The sequence below is a fragment of the Nelusetta ayraudi genome, unplaced genomic scaffold (genome assembly GCF_046127955.1).
Source record: "Nelusetta ayraudi isolate G7.1 ecotype Tasmania unplaced genomic scaffold, CSIRO-AGI_Nayr_v1 ptg000011l, whole genome shotgun sequence".
Classification (NCBI taxonomy): domain Eukaryota; kingdom Metazoa; phylum Chordata; class Actinopteri; order Tetraodontiformes; family Monacanthidae; genus Nelusetta; species Nelusetta ayraudi.
Window position 1 is genome coordinate 3,463,397 of NW_027466061.1, and position 20,521 is coordinate 3,483,917.

Sequence of the window (20,521 nt, forward strand, 5' to 3'; positions counted from 1 at the left end):
GTTTGTTTTGTTTTGTTTTGTTTTCCACCGTCGTGCTGCTCTGCTCCTGCACTGTCTGCAGCACTAGAGGTTCAGTCTCGGGGCCACTAAGGCAAACTCTTGCAGAATGTTCCTCGCCACGTCCACTTTGTACTGGGCGATCATCAGCGCCCGCTTCACGTCTTCGAAGGAGTAGCCCTCCCCCATCAGCTTGGCGATCTTGGCGTCCACGCTCTCCGACTCCAGGCTGGGGGGTTTGCCCGGGTGGCCGTCCGGGGTGATCTTCCTCGGCAGCGGCTTGGGCGGCCTGGCCGGAGCCTGAGGACACTCCATGGATACTTGGACAGAGGAGCAGAGGAGGAACGTGAGTGGAAATTTGCGGGTCCCCCCCCAGAAGAACAAAGGCACAACTGTGAAGGTGCTCTGGTCCGGAGAATAAACGCAGCCTGTCACCAAAGAGGGGCTCCGACACTGACTGCCAGTGTTTAAAAGGTTTAGGGCTTCGTGGTGAATTGTTGCTTCATTGTTGATTCTTTTTTTTTCTTCAAATCTAGATGGTTAATTTATGAATGCTTTTGAGTGTCACAAGAATAAAAGATTGAAGGGAGACAGAAAAAGTAGAGCACATGTTGTTTCTCGACAAGTGTTTGATGAGTCTGAGAGAAATGTGTGGACAGGTGAATTGGTACCTTGACTGGCTGGTAAGTGGTCGTAATCCAGGAAGCCTCTGGAGCCTTTGACGCTGTCCGTGTGCCGTCTGACTGGAGGCAGCGGAGCAGCGCTGCTCAGCATGTCAAACACCGCGTCTGCGTCACACACACGACAGAGAGAAAGTCAGGAAATAAAATTAAAAAAAAGGCCCTGCAGCAGGACGCCCAGAGAGCAATGCGCACAAGTGATTTTTAATGTGAGGTGGAGGCGCCCACCAGGGGTGAGGAGCTCATGGCCGGAGGAGGGCCGGTGGCGTCGCGACGCCGCGGACGGCGAGGAGGAGGAGGAGGAGGAGGAGGAGAAGTCCACCAGGCTGTGTCGCGCTGGAGGTGGCGGCGGCGGGGGTGGGGGAGGCTGGGACGGAGGACGGCTGCTGAAGGGGTCCTCGATGGCTGGAACAAAATGAAGAGTTTGGGCTTAATCCACAAAGGAGACGCTCTAATCCACGGCGAGGTGCAAACCAAATATAGCAGCGCTGTAGGGCTGCAGAGGGAGGGCTTGGGAGACGCGGGAGCAGAGCCGACTGATAGCAGCAGCAGGACGCATAGAGTCTGTCGTCACTCAAGACCGAGCCTGAGCTTTAATGTTCTGATATGCAATAGTCAGCATCTCCATCTGTCAAGGCAGGTGGCTGCACACCAAGAGTCAGCCTCTGATGCCTGTTGCTACTGTCTAAAGTGCAGCTTTTCCACATCAAATAATTGTTATCAGCATTTAATATTTAATTATTCACTATTTAAAAAATAAAATAAAAAAAAGTTGACAACAAACCCAAAAATTTCTAATTCTATCTGGACCGACTTTAACAATTAAAATCTGATTTTGGACTGGAGCTTCTCGTTCAGTATCAAGTGAGTTCAGTTGATCTCAGGTGGGAGGTTCTGCTCCAGCTACTTAACATTCTCCACTTTGTATTTGCATTCTGCTTGCACTTCACTCTGTCCTCTTTGCTAGTCTACCCAACTACACGCTGGCTCTAATTCCCTTCAGTACCTCATCAACCCCTCACTCTTGTCTTTTCTCTCTGTTCTTTGTCTTTGCTGAACCCGGGCCAGGTTTAAACTTTCCAAAGAGTGAGCGGCCGACCACTCACCCTCCAAAACAACTGCTCAGTCCGTTCTGTACTCATTTTCAGCCACGACAGGTAACAATTAAAGCTGAACCATTAAGGGGTGGATCCAAGAGCTGCAGCTCTACATTCACAACTTTTTATTGGACAATGACAGACGGCGATGAGATGAGACGCAGGGAGGCCATCAGGGCGACGCCGGTTACCTTGCGGGGGCAGCAGGATGTCGTAGTCGGATGGCGTCGTGCTGGGAGTGAATGGGCAGATGGCAGTGTGTGCTGCTGCAGAGTGGCCTCCTGTTAACACAAACATCATAAAAAGTCCCCAGATAGTGCGAGGCACTTTAACTGCAATATATATCAAGCCGGCGCTGCGCCTCCATGATGGCCCGGGAACCCATGAGTGGCCCCGCTGGCGTCCTCTAATGATGCACACTATAAAGAATGTCCTCACCAAGCTGGGTTAACCAATGGAAAGGCAACATGCAACTCTGAGGTTTGCGTTACTTCCAGTAATGTGGTATTTTGATAGACTTGAAGGCGTGACTTGAGATCATCCACCATCACCTGCTAGTTTGGTGATAAGAATGACTGTGTGTATTCCTGTGCATTTTCTCTTTTGTGCAAACACAACTCAAGATGTTGGGTTTTCCTGCAACTGTCAGTTCAATATGCGTGCATAGATTTTTTTTGCATCCTTATCTGAACAAAGGCAATAAAACGGTGTCGGAGGTGACGAGGGGAACTCTGAACTGAGGCCGAGGAACATTTGAGCAGGAGAACGTGCGCTCTGCCCGCCACCACTGAGGACTCGGCTGTTCTGAGGGCTCACCAGCAGGCTCGGGGGGCCGAGGAGGCCTCTCTTCAAACGACGCCTCCGATGAGCCGTTCTCCAAATGCCTAAACGAGAGGGGAAGATGCCTTTGGTGCACGGCAGCTCAATCAAACTGTAATTTAAGCGTTACTGCCGAGTCAGCCCAGAGAAGGTGACTGGCTCTGGAGGGTACCTGCTGGGGACGGAGATGGTGACGGGAGCCTGGCTGAGGCAGAGGGCGGATGAAGGGACCTGATAGTCGTCCGCCGCCTTGTCCATGGCTTCACGCTGCCGCTCTGCCACCGGGCTGCCGAAAGGGTTGGAGGGCCTGAGGACGGAGGAACTCTGTGTCAATACAGCCACACGTCACAGTGCACTGACATTTTGTGTCTAATTGCAAAATCACAGTTAGCATTGCTCACTATTGCCCTGGTAAACAAAGACAGCTTTGCTGCTAGATATTTTACTAAACCGCTATCTCAATAGAAAAACAAACATTAAAGGTCTTGTTTGTCTGAACAGTGGCCTCTAGTGGCGAAGAAGTATATTGTAAACATTTGCTTGCTTTAGCAGTCAACACAGACAGGATGCCCAAAAGGTAAAACATTGCACAGAGATCTGAGGATCATTTTGCTAACTTTTTTTTCTTCTTTTTTTTCTTTTTACAAAGTTGCAGGTTGGAGGTGTAATATATATATATATATTTTTTTATTAATGTGACATCGGACTGAAACCACAAAACCCAAACTGATTCACATTCTGGGCTCTACATACTGTAGAACTGGGGTGGCACACTCCAGCGACCTCCTTACAAATAATAACTTTCCTTTTTAGAAAAGTGATGTATTAGTTTCTATAAGCGTTTCACTGTTTTATGTAGCTTCTAATTTATCTTCTCTCCGAGTGAGTTTGTGACGTTTTTTGTTTCTGTTTCTGTAGCACTTCTAAAATGTAAAGTGTTATCAACAAAATGAATTGTTATCATTATTATTATTATTATTATTATTATTATTATTATTATTATTATTATTATTATTATTATCATTATTATCATTATTATTATTATTATTATTATTATTGTTATTGAGGCTCAGTCCCGAATAATACTAATAATGAGTATTTGTGTGGAAATACAAGTGCACTGGACCTTCAACGTGTTTGCTTTGTGAGTGGTGGGAGCTGGGAGCAGGTGCACCGAGGCTGACAGATAGATACAGGCCTGTCAACTAAACAGTGCGTGTCGAAATCTCTCTCAGTAAACTGGCCGTGAGACATGCAGCCTTGCAACACCTCTCACAGCTCAAGTCATTTGCAGCGGCACCGTTTGGTAAAATCATGCGTGAAGGAACGCAACATCTGCAGCTCTGCGCCAGAAAACATTGTGATGAAAAATAAAGCCTGCCGTCCCTGAAAGGAGGACGGTGATGGTACAATGTGTGCGCAGTGAGGCGGTCAACTATCTTTAGGCTCGGTGTGTCGAGTGTTTGTGTTGTGAATGTACAAAAGTCCACTTCCTGTTTTTGTATGTCAGTGTTTGGTGACTAATACTTCACAAGGAAACAGCAATAGAAATCTTCACACCCACACAACCTACTGGTCGGCAAACATGATTATATATTAACCAGTAGCATTTCAGGTCAAGATAAAGCGTCTCACAACAGCTCACAGGCTGAGACCATTTGGTTTACACTTCATACTATTAGGTGATAGTGCAATAATTATAAACATAAGGCCTGTTTACATCAGGCACTATAGCCTAACGGCTCAACTCTTATAGCTGCAGGTGAAAAGCCATTTGATATTAAAGTAGCATTTTTCAAAAACTTTCTTTCTTTCAACCAGGCTCAGAAAAAAGGGAGAGAAAAAGAAATGACATGGCCCAGGTGCAGAAAATTCCTGAAATTTAGATGAAAGAAAAGAGGGATTAAAGGTTTAGGCGGAAATGTCTAGTCGACTTTCAGAAAATGAGGGAACAGCACTGCAATTTGTTGCTCCCCCACTGATCTGTGCTTTTCAAATTGCAGATCAGACTTTTCTTCCAGGCTGCACACAGTGCTCAGCAAGCCACAGGAAATAGCAGAAAAGCTAAATGCAATGTCCCTTTCTTGAATGGCCAGACGCCTTTTAGGATATACAGTGTACATGTATATATATATATATATATATGTATGTGTATATATTTATATATATGTATATGTATATATGTATATATATATATATATATATATATATATATATATATATATATATATATATATATATATATATACATATATATATATATACATATATATATATATATATATACACATATATATATATATACACATATATATATATATATATATATATATACATATATATATATATATATATATATATATACATATATATATATATACATATACATATATATATATATATATATATATGTATATGTATATATATATATATGTATATATATATGTATATATATACATATATATATATATATATACACATATATATATATATTTAAATGGGGTTCATGTGTGGGAGTTTACGAGAATTATTATTTATAGTTATTTCTGTAACATACATTGTTCCTCTGCATCAGGTATAAGAAAGACGCTCTGAGTAGAAAAGGGTTATTTGAGTGTCTGATGAACAGCATGACAGAATGTTGCAAGAAAACTAAATGTGTCCACAATCAGTCATAGAGTTATTTTGTGCGTGTGATACTCACGTGTGGCCACTGGACAGCGCCGGCTGTGTCGGGGAGTGTCGTGAGGGAAGGATATCGTACTCGTCACTGATTTGCACACCGTTTGAGAAAGGCTGCGTTGACAGAAGAGGGAGTAGACATACAGAGAGTAAATGAAAAGGATTCATATAAGGCAACTACTCCAGACTGGAAATTACAAATCAGTTATCTTCCAGTTAAAAGAGAGCTCTTTTGAAAAAAAGACTCTCGCCTCAAAAGCGCTTGCTTTTGTTGGTTCTAAAGCTCCGACCTCGCAAGGCAGCTATTACTTGAGTGCGTAATATCCACCTTCAAAAACTGCACGATTTGTTTCCAGCTGGTGGGAATATAATTGGAGGGAGCGATGACGAGCGCTCCGCTGTGACACACACAGGAGGCTGCAGTGATCTTGACAACCGTATCCAACCACAGCTTGGATACCACAATGGCAGCATTTAAAAAAAACAAAAAATAGAATAGAACTACAATCCTTCAATAAAAGAACAAAGATGAACAACCAAGAAAACACATGTACCACATCATGTCCTTTGTTAATGTGAGAGAGGAAACACTAAGGAATACATCTAGTGCACCAAATTGTTTTCAAAGTCCAGCTTAAACAACAAACAAACTAAACTACTCTCTGTTATTTATTGCAGAGTGATTCTGGATTTGATGCCTTCAACATGTAAAACAGTGGTTTGTTAATAGAGCTTTCAATTACTCTCCTCATCCCACACAAAGCTTTTGGAAGAGCAGTTAGAAACCCATATGTTCTTTCATGGCCTTTTCATTCCAAAAATCACAATAAACTGCGTTCAGCACCTCCTGCCGTGTTTGACTTGATAATCAAGAACAAAATGCTTTCAAGCTCTTTTTCTTTGTTAAAGTGAAGCATTCTGGACACCAACTAATGTGTTATCATGTGTCAGAGGTCCCATATAATGTACTGAAATAGAAAAACAGCTCTAAAGAGATGAAGAAGAGCTGCAGTTAGCAGGGAATTAAACGTTGAGCTTCTCTTCGGGATGGAGCAGGATGGAGGGATCAGGAGCACATGAGTGGGACGACTCATGTTAGATGTTTTGGAGATAAAGCCAGAGAGGGCGCAGTGAGGACAGCCGCTATATCAGAGGAAGGATGCTGAGGTTAGAGCTGCCAGGCAGGAAGCCCAGAGGAAGGACAAAGAGGAGATTTATGGGACGAAGGTAGTTGAGTTCAGAAGAGGAGGTCGCAGAGGACAGTCAGACAGAAGCAGATGATTGGCTGTGGCTCCCCCGATGGGCAACAGCCCACAGAAGAAAATCCAAACATCACTACAAATCTCCAGAAAACTGCATGTTTATCCTTCTGTTTACAGCCTCCAACAAAAAATGCGAATATATACAGTAGACTCCGTCTTATTTATTTAGAGGTGGGGCAGAAAAACAGGGTATCTGTGGTGGAAAGCAGTCCTGGCTGGGTGGTGTTGTTACTAACATGAGTGAGCACCAATGAGGTATCAATGCCCTCTGTGACGTCACAAAATTCTCATGACCTCATTTCCACAACAACGTGTTTTTACTGTAACTGCTTTCTGGAAAGCGGAGCGGGCGAAAAGAGTTGAAGGTTTGCTGACAGACCAGAGAGTCAGTAATACTAGAAAACATGAAATAAATTGTGCAACCTTGAAAGAAAACAGGTTTATTCTGAAGCAACACGGAAACACACACTGTGACCTGGCCTCGACCTCAACATGTGTGCCTAACAAACTGATGAGAAAAAAAATTGAAAAGTTTTCAACATTAAAGGCAAAAGAATAGCAAGAACTCACTCAACCAACGTCAATACCAAACGCCTGGGAGGCACTTTGTGTTCAACGCACCCGCAGCAAGATGATGGGCTGAGTGTGCATAAGTGTGAGTGCTGCCGACCGGGCTTTCGAACACGAAAATGCAAAAGAAAAGTCGAAATTTTTGCAGATGCTCAGCAGTATTATGGCTTCCACGCCACCATTTATTAAGAAAGGCTCTGGCTGATGTGCTCAGTTGTATTTGAATGGTCAGTGCAAATACTGAGCATCAGATAAATGGATTCCATTATTTAGCATAGATTACCATATTCATATTCCGTGCAGCATGCGCAAAGTGTCTTTACTCGTGGGAAGAGCAGAGCAGCAGCTTATTATTTGAGTCTGCAGCATGCCTTATCTCAAGAGGGAGGTGGAAGAAGACTCACAGGGTTTTTTTTTTTCTAATTGCTCGACTTGAGGAAGAAAATCTCGCGTGTGGAATAGCTGCAAAATCTAAAAAATTAAATCACAAAACAATGTTGTTTTTTCCGAGGGATAAATCAAACCCTACTCGTATCTCCTTCTGTTTGTCTAACTGCAAGCAGAAAGTAAAGCCATTAAAAGTTTTACACAAAGTAAACAAACTCTACATTCAGCCTGTCTAATGAACGGCTGCCCACTGAGGCTCGCTGAGCTTCGCCGTTTAAAGAGATCAGTGGAGATGCACGCAGAGCGGAGGGTGAGGGGGGGCGAGGAGCATCACAGCAGTGAAACTCAACGATCCCCTCGCTAATTACGAACGAGCTGCCACGGGTGCGAGACAAAACAAACAGCATTTCCGGCGTGCAAGTCATTGTGTCTCCCCCATGGAAATAGTTATCCAGGTCACACATGCAGCATGTCAGGCTAGCTGACGGGCCAGATGATCATCTCAATCAAACATTAGCAGAGGCAATGAGCCACCCTTTCATCTGAGGGAAAAGCCTTTATTAGAAAATATCATCATTCAGCTGTGATAAAACGGTCACTCGTCACTGCTAACAAGCATACACTAGCTTCTGTTCCATCTTCTTTTTCTCCCCTCCAAAAAAATCAAACGCAGCTTGTAGGAGTTACTCTCTGCTTTTGTCAAAACTAAGAGGAAGCAAGTTATTCTCAGAGTTTTAGTGACAGGCTACATTCGATTCAAGCTGAGGCTTTCAAGATGGCTGTGGGGGATTTTCTGAGTGGAAAGCCTTTTAAATCTATTTCACTGTATCATCGGCAAAGAATAAGACAGTGAAAAGAGGGCCGGGTGCGCTGCGCCGCCACAGAGCCAGCTTCATTAAGATCAATCTATTGATAGACGCATGGCCCGGATGACTCGGCCCTCAACCACAGGCCACGGATGAAGGGCAAACACAGCGAATAAACCGTGATAACAGGGCCACACGTGTTGCCTGGCGTCCTACCTTTTAGCTTCAGTGGAAAGTGTAGAAGCCAAATATAAATATTATATTCTGCCGGTGTTACCTTGTTGCTTTGAATGCTTTCATCACATGTTTATATACTGCGCTCTCGCCGCCTGCTCCGCAGAGCCTCAATTTTCGTCCGGGAAATAATCCAGCAGTGGAAGCCAAGGCTTCTCATATATTTCTGACTCCTACCTTGGAGCTCTCCGCGCTTCCCGCCCCGTCCGCTCTGTGATGTAACCTCGCAAATCCCGTGGACGGGCAGCTGAGCGGTCTGCCGTTCAGGTGCGAGGGGCCAGACTGCTTGGAGTCGGCGAAGTCCTTGGAACACGCCACCTCGCCTTTCTTCTGGGAGTCACCCGAGGTGGCGGCGAAGGATGAGGCCGAGGAGCAGCTGGGAAGCCAGGAGTGGCGCGACTCCGGCGGGATGGGAGGCGGCCGCTCAGGCGGAGGCGGTGGAGGAGGGTCCCTCTGGAAGTGGGGCGGGGCCGGGAGAGGTTTGTCCTGCTTGCGGGACATTCCCGGGGACGACTGAGGAGGCAGAGACACGTGGCGTAGACAGTGAGACGACAGAAGCGATCAAACCTCGTCTGTGCCGTGGATCAGACCAGGGGTGAGGTCGTGTTAGTCGTGTGGATTATAAAAGAAACGGACAAAAGAAAACTTTGTTGTTGGTTGTTTAAAAACTGCAAAATCAGTCAGGCAAGACAGGAGGCGACAGAGAGAGTGGCAGGACGACAGGACGACAGGACGACGGATGGACAGATGGATGTCTTTAACAATCAAAGGTCTTTCTGGCATTGCTGGGCCCTTTGCAGAATGCATTCATTTCTACCCTAACCAGCCACGTCTTAATATGACTGTTTGCTGATTTCTCTCAGCAAGAGAGAAAGAAATCTTTAAATCCAGGACACCTGTTGCCTTAAGTTAGATTTAGAATTACAAATGTCCAAACCAAATTTATTTGAAGACAATAAATTATGTCTTGACTGTACTGAACTGACTATATCCAACTCACGTCATGTCGATATCTGCCAAAAAAGCTGCCATTTCGATCGTGTTCACTTATTTCTTCATATGTTTGACAGATGACATGTAAAAAACTGTCAAACTGGCTGCTAGGTGTGTCCCAGCAGTCAGTTATCACAGTCCCTTGGGAATGTCATATTACTGGAACTTGTTCAAACAGAGCACGTGTCAGACCAGCGGCTCCAATCATAAAAACAAACAAAAAGAAAAGCAGCTACAAGCCGGGACAATGTACCAGTAGGTCACAACCCGTGAGCGGAGTTTGTTTTTCACACTTGTGCCAGAAAACACAGGCAGGGACATTAGTTATTACATTGCGTGCACTGCTGACACTGACCTTCGGCGAGCCGGTGGGGCTGGCAGACGGGGAGCGGATGGCACCTTTCTGGATGAGGTCGAGCCTCGGTGGGACTGGGGGAAGGCTGAGGTGCTGCATGCAGTGGCCCGCTTCTCCTCCGTGGGCTTTTCTGTGTTGACTGACAGGTGATGAGCTGGGAGACACCATGGGCGAGTTCTGGCGCTCAGCACAGTGCTGTGTGGGAGAGCAGAGAGGTCGTTGAATAAATGAGGTTCATCAAATAAATGCAGTTCATGAAATTTCTCAGAATTGAAAACAATGTAGTGTTTTCTTATACCAGAAGTTGGCTCTAAGATTTTGGAACTGAAATTAAGACAAATATTAATTTGTGTAATGCAAATTGAAATCCCATCTCTGTCAAAATTAAAACAAAACATTTCTATGAAGTGAAATGAAAAAAATAAGAGAGCATGTTACTGATTTTTTTTTGTTGTCAAACTAGCAGCAAAGAAGCACAAGTTTTTTTTCCCCAAAAACTATTTGAAAATACTGTGTAGAAAAATTCCAGCATTAATAATGTTATTATGAAGACCAAAGACATTTGGCAATGACTTGGAGATAAAGCCAGAGAGGCCAGACCAGGATGGTTTTGACATGTACAAAAAAGTTAGCTGGTCTGAGAAAGGAGGATGCCGAGACTGGGTTAGATGGAGGAAGATGATTGGCTGACATCCCGCCAAAGTAAAGAAAGACTGCTTGTAGCGTTAATTGCTAATTTACCACTTGTCTGAATTCAGACCTGCCCAATTCTCGATAGATTTAATTCATAAAACCTATTCAAGCAGGTGAAGTTCACCAGGTCAGGCAGTGGTACAAGTCATTATTACCTTCCTGATGTTGGCCAGTCCGTTCATGACCAGGCATTCCTCCCGGTCCTCATCATCATCCAGCTCCAGCATGGGGCAGCTGTGCTGATCCAGGAAGAAGCATTTGTTGCCCTCGTTTCGCGGGTCAAATGGATCCACGATGATGGGCTCCGTGCCTTTGATCTCACAACGACAGAACGGACAACCCTGACCGTCCGATTCCTGGAACACATGTGTGAGAGGGCCCGCGTTAGAAGAGGATATTTCACGGCAAGGCACACAGTCCCGGGTAGAGTGGTGGGATTTCCATCCTCCACTCTCACCTCGGGGGCTGACTTCAGGCAAAGACAGAGTTACACCCTGGACAAGTTCATCACAGGGCCAAATAGAGAGACAAACAACCGTCCACACTCGCACCTGCAGGCGATCCAGTGAGTGTCTCTGGGCTTCGAGAAGGACCCGCACACAGGGGACAACATGCAAACTCCACAAAGGAGAAATAGAAAAAGTAAACTGTGGCCTACTCAGTGTGCGCATTGAGGAAGACTTGTTCGAAACTTGTCTGTACTTGGTCCGAGTTAACTGTCAGTGAGACTATTAAACATTTTTGAGATGAACACTTTGAGTGTTGCTGGCTATTTTTCATTTTTTGGATCGAATTGCTTGAGCAGTACACCTCTTTAATTTTAATTTTAACATTTTTTATTTGAGAGTGAATGTTGCAATCTATTTGTTTATTGAAGTGCTGATTTATAACTCAATAATTCTTTCAAAACTAGTGAGCTGATGGAACTTTTTAGATCCCTCAGCAGTCAACAGAAATACAGATTCTGATCTGATCTTTCACTGCCCCCCCCCTAACCGGTCCTAAAAGTTGTACATGTGTTGAAGCCTGTTTGGTGGAGCTGCAGCTTCGCTGGCCACATTCACGTCTTCCAAACGGCCACCCCTGTCAAACCAGGGTCAGAATGAAAGAATAAAGGACGCTTTGGTTTTTCTGTTCATCTCTGCCCACTGGTCTCCACAAGCTACAATCAAAGGCAGGCCAATATTTACAGAGAACAAAGCTCCGTTTGTGGCGAGCCATATGGTTCGGGACACGGTGGGGGACACACCAAAGGCATGTTTGAAACGTAATCCTAATTAGAAGGGGGTCAAGATGGGAAGGAGTGGGAGGCTGAAAGGCTGCGAGCACTGGGGGTTCGGGGGTTGTGCAGTTAAGATGGACGACGGAGACAATCTCCAAACAATAACGAGACTGTTTCCAGGTGCTTCTCTCACAAATGGCACTGAAGTCAAAGCGCAGCTGCTCATATATTTACGATGTGTTGCTTTAATATACTGACCTGTAGCTTATAGTTACAGACTTACTGTGTTTCACAGGAAATCAAACCCACCTGAGACTGACACAAGCAGGTTTCAGGGTTTCTCAGACGAAGATATATAAAGCTCAAACGTCACAGTAATGGTGAGGATACTTGCACAGATGCCAGCAATTTTTAATAGTGGCTATGGGCAGTGTGGCAGAATAGAAGATCTCACATAACAACAAGAAACACAAGTCCGCCCTCATCAACGCAACAGCAGTCAGATACAGACTTTTTATTTTAGGGGTAAATGGTTAAACTTTGTGACAGAGGTTTTGGAGGGAATTTCAATAACTGTACTTTTTTTTTTTTTATTTATTTATTTTTTTTTAATACAACAGTGTTAAACACAAAGCTATTTCATATGTTGTCTGACTCAATTTTCAAGGTTAGCTTGGCTAGTCAAAGGCTGGACATGAAGTTGTTACTGTGATGTACCTCCTGCTCAAACATTTGATTTGGCATCACTGTCAACGACACAAGCCGCAACATCAAACCATTGAAAAGATCAAACTGTCACCGTTCTTAATCGAGACTCATAAGGTCATGGAAGACAACAGGAAGTGGAATCACATTGCTCATCAGCTGTGAGGGAGGAGCTTGTGTTCCACCCCAGCTGACTAATACACAGAGATGTGAGGGAACCACCAGGGGGACTGCCACTGGGTTAGTCACTGTCACATGGGAGGAGAGTTCCCCCGCTGCCTCTCTGACTCATAGTTACTAATGCGGAGGGAAATACTTGCATACTTGGCATATATACATCTGGCAGCCTCCTCCTTGGAACCAGCCACTGTGAAAACAGCAACCGTGTGAACCGTGTGGACAAGGTCTAAACCAGGCATGGACAAACTGCAGCCCGCTAAGCTTTTTAATCCGGCCCGCCAAACTTGATGAAATCATTCTAATAGTAAGTCATAAAAAAAACGTATTTCATCCTTCTTTTTTTTGTTTTTTTAAGAGTCATTTCAATAAAGAGATAAATACTGTGGGACTTCAAAGAAACATTTTGTTGTAACTCTTTTGTTCATTTTCAATAGACAGAGACCCCCGGTCTAAACATTCTACTTGGAATTCATGCAAATGTAAAACGAACCAAGAACTACCCAAACGCAAACGTGCACGGTTATAGTGATTTAGCCAAATAGCAGCTGCATTTCAAAATGCCCCAGGTACGAATGAAAGTTAGATATGTGCCTTTACAATTCATGAAGTGCCACTGGCACCAGGAGGTTTGTTTGTTTGACAGAGGCAACGTCGGGTTGGGTTTCTGGGTTAAAGAACATCTGCATAAATACCAGGAGCCAGGTATTGTTGAGGGGGATTAGCAAAACTTCCAGCAAAGCATCTCGGGGACGACTTCCTGTGACAGTAAACAAAGGCTGAATTCATTATTGCAGGGACTCCAAAAGAGAGTTTGGTGCTTATCAGGGGATTTTGTTCTCGCCATTTATTCAGTAAACAAAGCAGGAAGAGTGAGGGACTTGGATACGGTTTATTTTTTTGGGGTGGAAACTCGTGATTCACCGTTTGCCCGTTCCAACGCTAATTCTTCCAGCTAACGCATAGCGAGGCATAGCGAGCGCTGGCGATAAATGGAAACGATGTAGTGTAAGCAAGATTCATGAGTAAAACCTGCACTCGCCGCCTCCTGAGCCGCCTTCCATCTCCTCCCCCACAAACATCTCCATGCAGATGTTTGAAGAGACGCGCCGAGAGAGAGAGAGAGAGAGAGAGCTTGCATATAAATATCAACGCTAATAAGGGACAATATGCAAAAGCACATGCGGCAGTTACCAGATCAGGCGCTTCTAGGAGCCGCACTCCCGATTTATCATCATCAGGAACACATTTACCGAAGACTGGTGTGTGTCTGCTGGGATTGAACAAACATATGTGGAGGTCTGGAGGGAGGATGTCGAAAATCCTCAAAAGTGGAAAGGTATTTAGTGTGTAAAGTGTGTGTGACGCGTGTGCGTTAACCTGTGTCCCGGGTACAAAACAGTAACTGAGATAAATCTGAAGTGTCAATGCTAATGAATTGCTAATGAGCCATAAGGGAAAGGTAATTGCTTGCTGCACTTTCATGAAACACCTTCTGATGCTCCAGCACAGGGGAGGAGAGAGAAAAAAAAGGCAGCAGAAGAGGCTGCTGTGCTGTGGGAGGCTCACAGTGGGGAGGAGATGAACACACGGAGGAAGTTCAGACTGTACTGTGCACACTGCGAGTTCTCTCTTCTGCTGACAACATGTGAATTTGATTAGGACAGATGGGAGGACGAGGAAGAGTTCCCTTGAAGAAAAGAACTAAAACATGCTGCTTCCATCATTTTTAAAAAATAAAGTTTGTTTTCTCACAAGCAGACACAAATTCAAATTAAAACAAGAGTCAGTGCTACAAAACAAGTTAACTGTTGGCAGTAAAATTAGATCTAAATCATTATCAGATATTTCGTATTAGGCCTTAAAATTATTTTTGGCACTTCACACAAAATATTGGATGTGCTTTTTTTTAGCCCCCTTTTCCTCCCAAAAAAACCCACTTTGGTACCACCAAGTACATATATTTAGCAGTAATAAAAGTGTTTTTTTTTACTTAGATTTTGTAAGCACATCTAATATGTCTTTCTTTATGGCCACTTCATGCTGAAAGATGGATTAAGGTTCATGTACGCAAATTACTGCGAGTAACTGTGTTATAAAAAAAAAAGGACTGACTCGTATTAATGTACTATTAAGTATCAATGCAATGTAAAAGTGCATATTTAGGCCCAATTCATGACGATACCTGCCAGGCCGTGAGACAGGAAGTGCACATCAGGTGACCGCAAGGCTCGATCTTGACGTCTTTGTCGTTCTCGGCGCAGATCTTGCAGAGCTGGAAGGTGGAGCCCATCTCACAGTACAGCTCATATTGCTCCTGTGAAAAGAGGGAACGCTGCCGTTAGTCGGCGGGTCGTGAAGCAGCACAGTGCTGCGCGCGCACACAGACACACAGCCACAGACACACAACCACAGACACACAGCCACAGACACACAGCCACAGACACACAGCCACAGACAGGCTACGTGGCTTTTACAATGAGGTTCTGCAATCTTTTCACTGAATCTCGATTTTAATTCAGGCCATCAGTAAGGTCTTAGCATTTATTGATTCCTATTGTTTGACATGAACAGAATCATAATTTTGTCCGAGCAGCCCAGTCACACAGCATCAGCCTGCAAGGCTCTCTTCATCAATTATTAACCAGGCTGAAACACCCGGCGGACAGCCAACGCGGAGAGGAATCTCTGCTGTGCGTCAATACAGACGCCTCTCTTCATTAATAAACATAACGCTGTCACAATGTATTTTTCAAGCCGGAATAAAGGATGTGGCAACACACAGGCAGGTAGTGGGAAGGGGCTGTGAAACTAAAACACCAATTTGCACAACAGAGTTGGTGCTTCAAACCGTACAGCCTGTTTTGATTGCGTTGAACTTGACAGAGCAGAGCTGTGACATCGCAGGGTTGGTAATGAATGTGACAAACAGGTGATATCCTGTCAGCGGAACAGGCCTAGATTCAACAGCTTCTTGAATGGCGGAGCTCTTTCGCAGCGGTAGATTTTACTTTTAGACCATGGAGTTGTTGTTTTTTTTATGTTTCTCAGCTAAAACACACATGGCTCTAATTATCACTTGGCTGTTGGGCCGGATGACAGCTGATTATCAGTCGGGAGCCTTGGAGTGAGGGGAGCGAACAAACTGACGTTAATTTGGAGCCTAACTGATATCAGCTCGGCCAAAGAAAATGGAGGAGGGGCTTTGCAAGAGAAAATACAGACTAGGTTGTGTCAGTAAAACACACTCATGCTGTATCAGATGTTCATTTCAAAAATGGTTGATTTCTTCACAATTTCAGTCTTCAACGGATGTTTCTGTGCCAGAACTACCAGCTCACAGCGGCAGCTAAAGACTGAGGTACAGAATTAGAGAAAACCTCCAAAATGAAATCTTCTTTTTTTTTTTTTTTTTTTTTATAAAAAAATGAATTTCCCGAGCAAACGTATGCATTTTGGCTTCACTGTGGTGACATTAAGCACGTTTCAGACACACACAAACCCACTTGCGTCACTTTGATGTGATCATGAGGCGTTGGCTCGCACAAACCAGTGAGGTCAGGGTTGTAACTGCGGCCGTCAGGGAACAAATAGCTGCAAAGGGGGGAAAAAAAGAAGAGTTTTAACCAACTTTTGAGTGCGATTTGCATGATGCGTCACGCATTCCATTATGTTACTAACAACAACGTTCACTCAGGGCACAGAACATGAATTTGTAACTTGCTTTGTTTACAGTAACTGTCAAAAAAAAAGCCATGGATACAGTGGAAAGCACAGCCAATGAGGTGCAACAGAAGAAGTCCTTGGCATCAAGCTCCTGTGAAAATGAGACTTTTGATTGGTTTTAGAAAACAAAACCCACTGACACTGATTTTGAGCGCTAAGCATGTTCCAATTGAAGACTTGAATAGAAGTCGGAAATTGAACAGCCTTATCTGAAGGAAACAAAAGAGCCATCGGCAATCACTGCGACGAAGGGCCCTTCAAGTCAATTGGCTCGGTGTAAATGTCAGGATGACTGATGGGATGCTGGCCTAACAGCGGCCGAGCGAAGCACCCCCCCCGGCTCACTGATCATAAACAGAGGTGCTTCAAACACCCCCTCCCTTCCCCTCCTCTTCCTCACCCCCCCCCCCCCCCCCCACCCCCCCAGTCACAGTGAGACTGCGAGGGGACGCAGAGATGCAGGAGGAGATTGAGTAAACTCATAACAGCCAAGTGGAGTTGAACGCAGCGCACTCTAAGTGGAGGCAGGTGTGTTTGATCTGTCTGGGGAACCTGGAGGATTACAGGCTCCGACACACACACACACACACACACACTCGCGCACACACACACACACACACACACGCACACACTCGCACACACTCGCACACACACACAGACATACAAACACACACCTACGCCCACACACACACTCATACAAACTCACACACACACACACACACACACACACACACACACACACACACACACACACACACACACACACACACACACACACACACACACACACACACATTCAGATACACTCTCTCTGTCTCACTCAAACACACAGAGACTCACATATGTACTCACATGCACACAGACACACCTACACACACTCATACACACTCACACACACACTCACTCACTCTCACACACTCAGGGTTGTTTTTGCAGGACACCTCAAAATTTGAAACCCGCCCTTCTAAAAGAAAAAAGCGACCCAGAAGAAGAACATTGACTCATGTTGGCCGAGGAGCCGCCTCCACCTCCTCCACGCCAGCTGCGCTCTGCCAAGGCACATTTAAAGTCCGCAAATCCGAGGTGACTGATTCAAACGCTGTTAATCATTCCTCCCCCTTTGAACAACGTGTCCTCAGCGGAGAGTTTAGCACTGGGGTGGTGGAAGAGGAGTGTGGAGGGGATCAATATACAAGCAGGGTGGCAGCTGAACAAGAGCCACTGTGTGATAGGTTACGTACAAGCCTTCTCTGTAGCCGTCGATGAGGGCCTGGAACAGAGGCTTGTTGTGGGGGATGGTCTGCAGTATGTTTCCATCGCTGGTCACATAGCCGATGGCCCACTGTCCCAGGCGTGTGCAACTGAGTCTAAAGATGTAACTGTGGGAGGGAGGAAGGGAGGACAAAACAAACATTTCACTGCAGTGCTCTGCCAAGAAAACCTGACACAGTTTTAAAATCCAATCAAGTTTGTTAAAAATCAGTCCCTTTAGTTTTGAAGGGGCAGCAACGATCAGGTGAGTGTTGGTGGACTCCAACACACAAACTGCATGTGTAAAGAGGCGCATTGTGAGCAGTGATGGAGCTGCTTGAAACGGTCAAAAGGTTCATTGGTAGGAGATGCAAAGGACAGAAAAGTAACAACACTGACGGAAAATATTCATTCACTGTCTCAGCTGGAGGAGTTTTTCTACAACTCTGAGTTAAACACAGCTGTCTAACACATTAGAGATTTTCTTTGTCATTGGCTTCCTGATTTGTAGTGTTGTCTTAACTAGAAATAATCTCTGTGTCACAATCTCTCTGTCTTGAGCAGACATGCTTGTTATCCAATTATCTCACGATAGCAACATTTAATTGCTTCACATTTCCAACTTCATTCAACAGGTGTTTATCTTATGCCAAAATGATGCTTTCCAAAGTGGTTGCAGATAATTGTGCATCGGGAGATGCGCAAGTCATCTAAGGTGACTTGACGCAAGGTTTCAGTAGTCTTTTCATATATCTAAAAATGACAGTTTAAGAGCATCCTTTCCTCAGCATCACAGCTCATGTTGTAGGTCTGTCAAAGAAACTGCAAAAATGTGAAAATCTGAAGAAAAAGTATTTATACCACACTATCGAGATAATGGCAGCACCATGTGGCAACTTTGACTCCTGCTTATATATTTTAACTATGATAATAACTTTATTAATAATCGGTGCTTACAGTCGGTTTGCTTAAAATCCACCAATGGAGAATTGAATCATAATACCAACACCAACACACATCATTCAAGCATGAATACACAATTAAAAGCATAACAAATGTCCTTACAAAATCAAGAACAAAAACTTTGAGTAACTGTGTTACTATTTTGTAATGATGTAGCAACAACACTTTACGAGTGATTAATCAAACTTCTAAACTACTTCAGAAAGTAAGCATCTTCACCCGCTGGAAGCCAATACATATAGAGTTAAATAGTCTAATGGCACGTAGCTCATTTCCTGTCAGTCAGAGCTGCCATGAGCAAGGCAGCTTGCCATTGTGTGAATATCTCGTCCTTCCTGGCAACTCTGGTTATGCAGAACAGGTATTGACAGGAAATGTGCATATGCATATGCAAATGTGTGAGGCGACGATCACCAAATACATCATTCAAACACCACTGCTAAGAGCAAACGGGCAGTTTTTTGGTTTAAAAAAGAAGAAGCTTGCATCTGTTTGGGCGCAGATTGTGTAATTCGTGCACAAATCACATTTTGTGTGCATCTGGAAGAAAACGACTTGTTAGATGTATTTATCATATTTCAGCTCAACGATCACACCAAACAGGTTTGTTGCGCAGAAAAAGTGTCGGTGGTGTGAATCGCTGTGTGACTCAGTGCGCGATAGAATATCATTAGAGCGCACACAGACAGGTTGGCAGAGAGCCGGAGGTGAAGCACGGCTCAGCCTGGCCGCCTCCTCGTCACTCGCAGCTCACAGGGATTTTTTTTTCTCTCTCCCCGCCATGTGTGGCTGCTGTCGGGTTGCGATGTGTTTTCTAATGAAAACAGTGCTCGTGGAAAAACCGCACTCCCCTCACGCCTTGATCATGTTCAGAATGATCTCCCTGGAGCTCATCAGTGTCATTTGTGTAACATGCAGGTCGGAGAGTGAAAGGTGCCGCAGAGGCACCATTATATTTTTACACAGCCTCTCTACAGTGGAGTTATTTCATTACTTGCTTGCTGGTGGTTGCGTGGGGAGTTTAAAGTCACTGGGTTCCGTGTGGTGACTTGCTGAAGTTGTTCAAACACTGCGTGCCCTTTGTGAGAGATATTTTGACAAGTGTACTCAGTTGCCTGCATGTTCAAAACGGATATGAATGTTCTCATGATTTTAAGATTCAAGATTATTCTCTTACGTATTTAAAAAAAATAAATAAATACTATACACACAAGTCAATGAAGAAAAAAGATTGTCTTACATCCAATTTTGACACTCCAGGATTTAAGTTTGAAATTTCTCAATATTCCACTGAGAGCATGATAAAGGGTTAAGCCAGCGTATTATCTTTTCTGAGAATTCCACAGAATTTTGTTGTTCCGCATGTGTATATGGAATTACTCAGAACGTCTGGCATCATGGGCTTTGAAACAAAGTTATAAATATTTACACCAGTAGTAAAGAGCATTTGGAAGGGTTTTTCAGGGCCGAGGCTTAGCAGTGTGACAGCAAACCCCGGCTTGTTTATGACACGCATAATCCACAGTGGAATTTTATCAAAAGGGGGAAAAAAAATCTGATATCTGTTGCCTTTGAGCTTGAGCTCTGAGGCTGTTGGTCACACTGGCCAATATGTGAAATATTCAAAAGCAAATATGTGAACGGCGGGGGTTAGGGAGGCAAAGAGATCAGTAGGAATACCTACAAAAATTGGATTGTGGAACAGCAATATTTTGACATTGAGATGTGGCTGTGTGTGGTGACACAGATAAACGGCAGATGAGGGCCTGTGGCATCCTAGTCTCCAAAAATCACCAACAAGATGTCCAACCAGAATGAACCAAAGGCTCCTAAAACCTGCCTGTCTTTTGAAAAAAAAAAAAAAAAAAAAGTCCAATAGTTTGCGATCAGTTTAGGTGGCAC

The 20,521-nt window shown here is 44.3% G+C and overlaps 1 protein-coding gene across 3 annotated transcripts in view; it reads right to left on the reverse strand.

The window, feature by feature from the left end:
* The window catches only part of cblb (Cbl proto-oncogene B, E3 ubiquitin protein ligase), a 44,167-nt gene continuing 23,646 nt past the window's right edge, over positions 1–20,521 (reverse strand). For 2 of the 3 annotated variants that reach the window (XM_076020084.1, XM_076020086.1), the window contains 13 exons: positions 17,647–17,784; positions 16,186–16,273; positions 14,865–14,996; positions 10,731–10,931; positions 9,883–10,077; positions 8,712–9,047; positions 5,298–5,389; positions 2,766–2,900; positions 2,591–2,658; positions 1,966–2,055; positions 906–1,082; positions 669–785; positions 1–317 (listed from right to left, as the gene is read on the reverse strand). In XM_076020084.1, coding sequence (XP_075876199.1) covers positions 64–317; positions 669–785; positions 906–1,082; positions 1,966–2,055; positions 2,591–2,658; positions 2,766–2,900; positions 5,298–5,389; positions 8,712–9,047; positions 9,883–10,077; positions 10,731–10,931; positions 14,865–14,996; positions 16,186–16,273; positions 17,647–17,784 — 2,023 coding nt within the window. In that variant the 3' untranslated portion in view covers positions 1–63. The remainder of the gene's footprint in view (positions 318–668; positions 786–905; positions 1,083–1,965; positions 2,056–2,590; positions 2,659–2,765; positions 2,901–5,297; positions 5,390–8,711; positions 9,048–9,882; positions 10,078–10,730; positions 10,932–14,864; positions 14,997–16,185; positions 16,274–17,646; positions 17,785–20,521) is intronic. The other variant, XM_076020085.1, reaches the window with a different exon arrangement.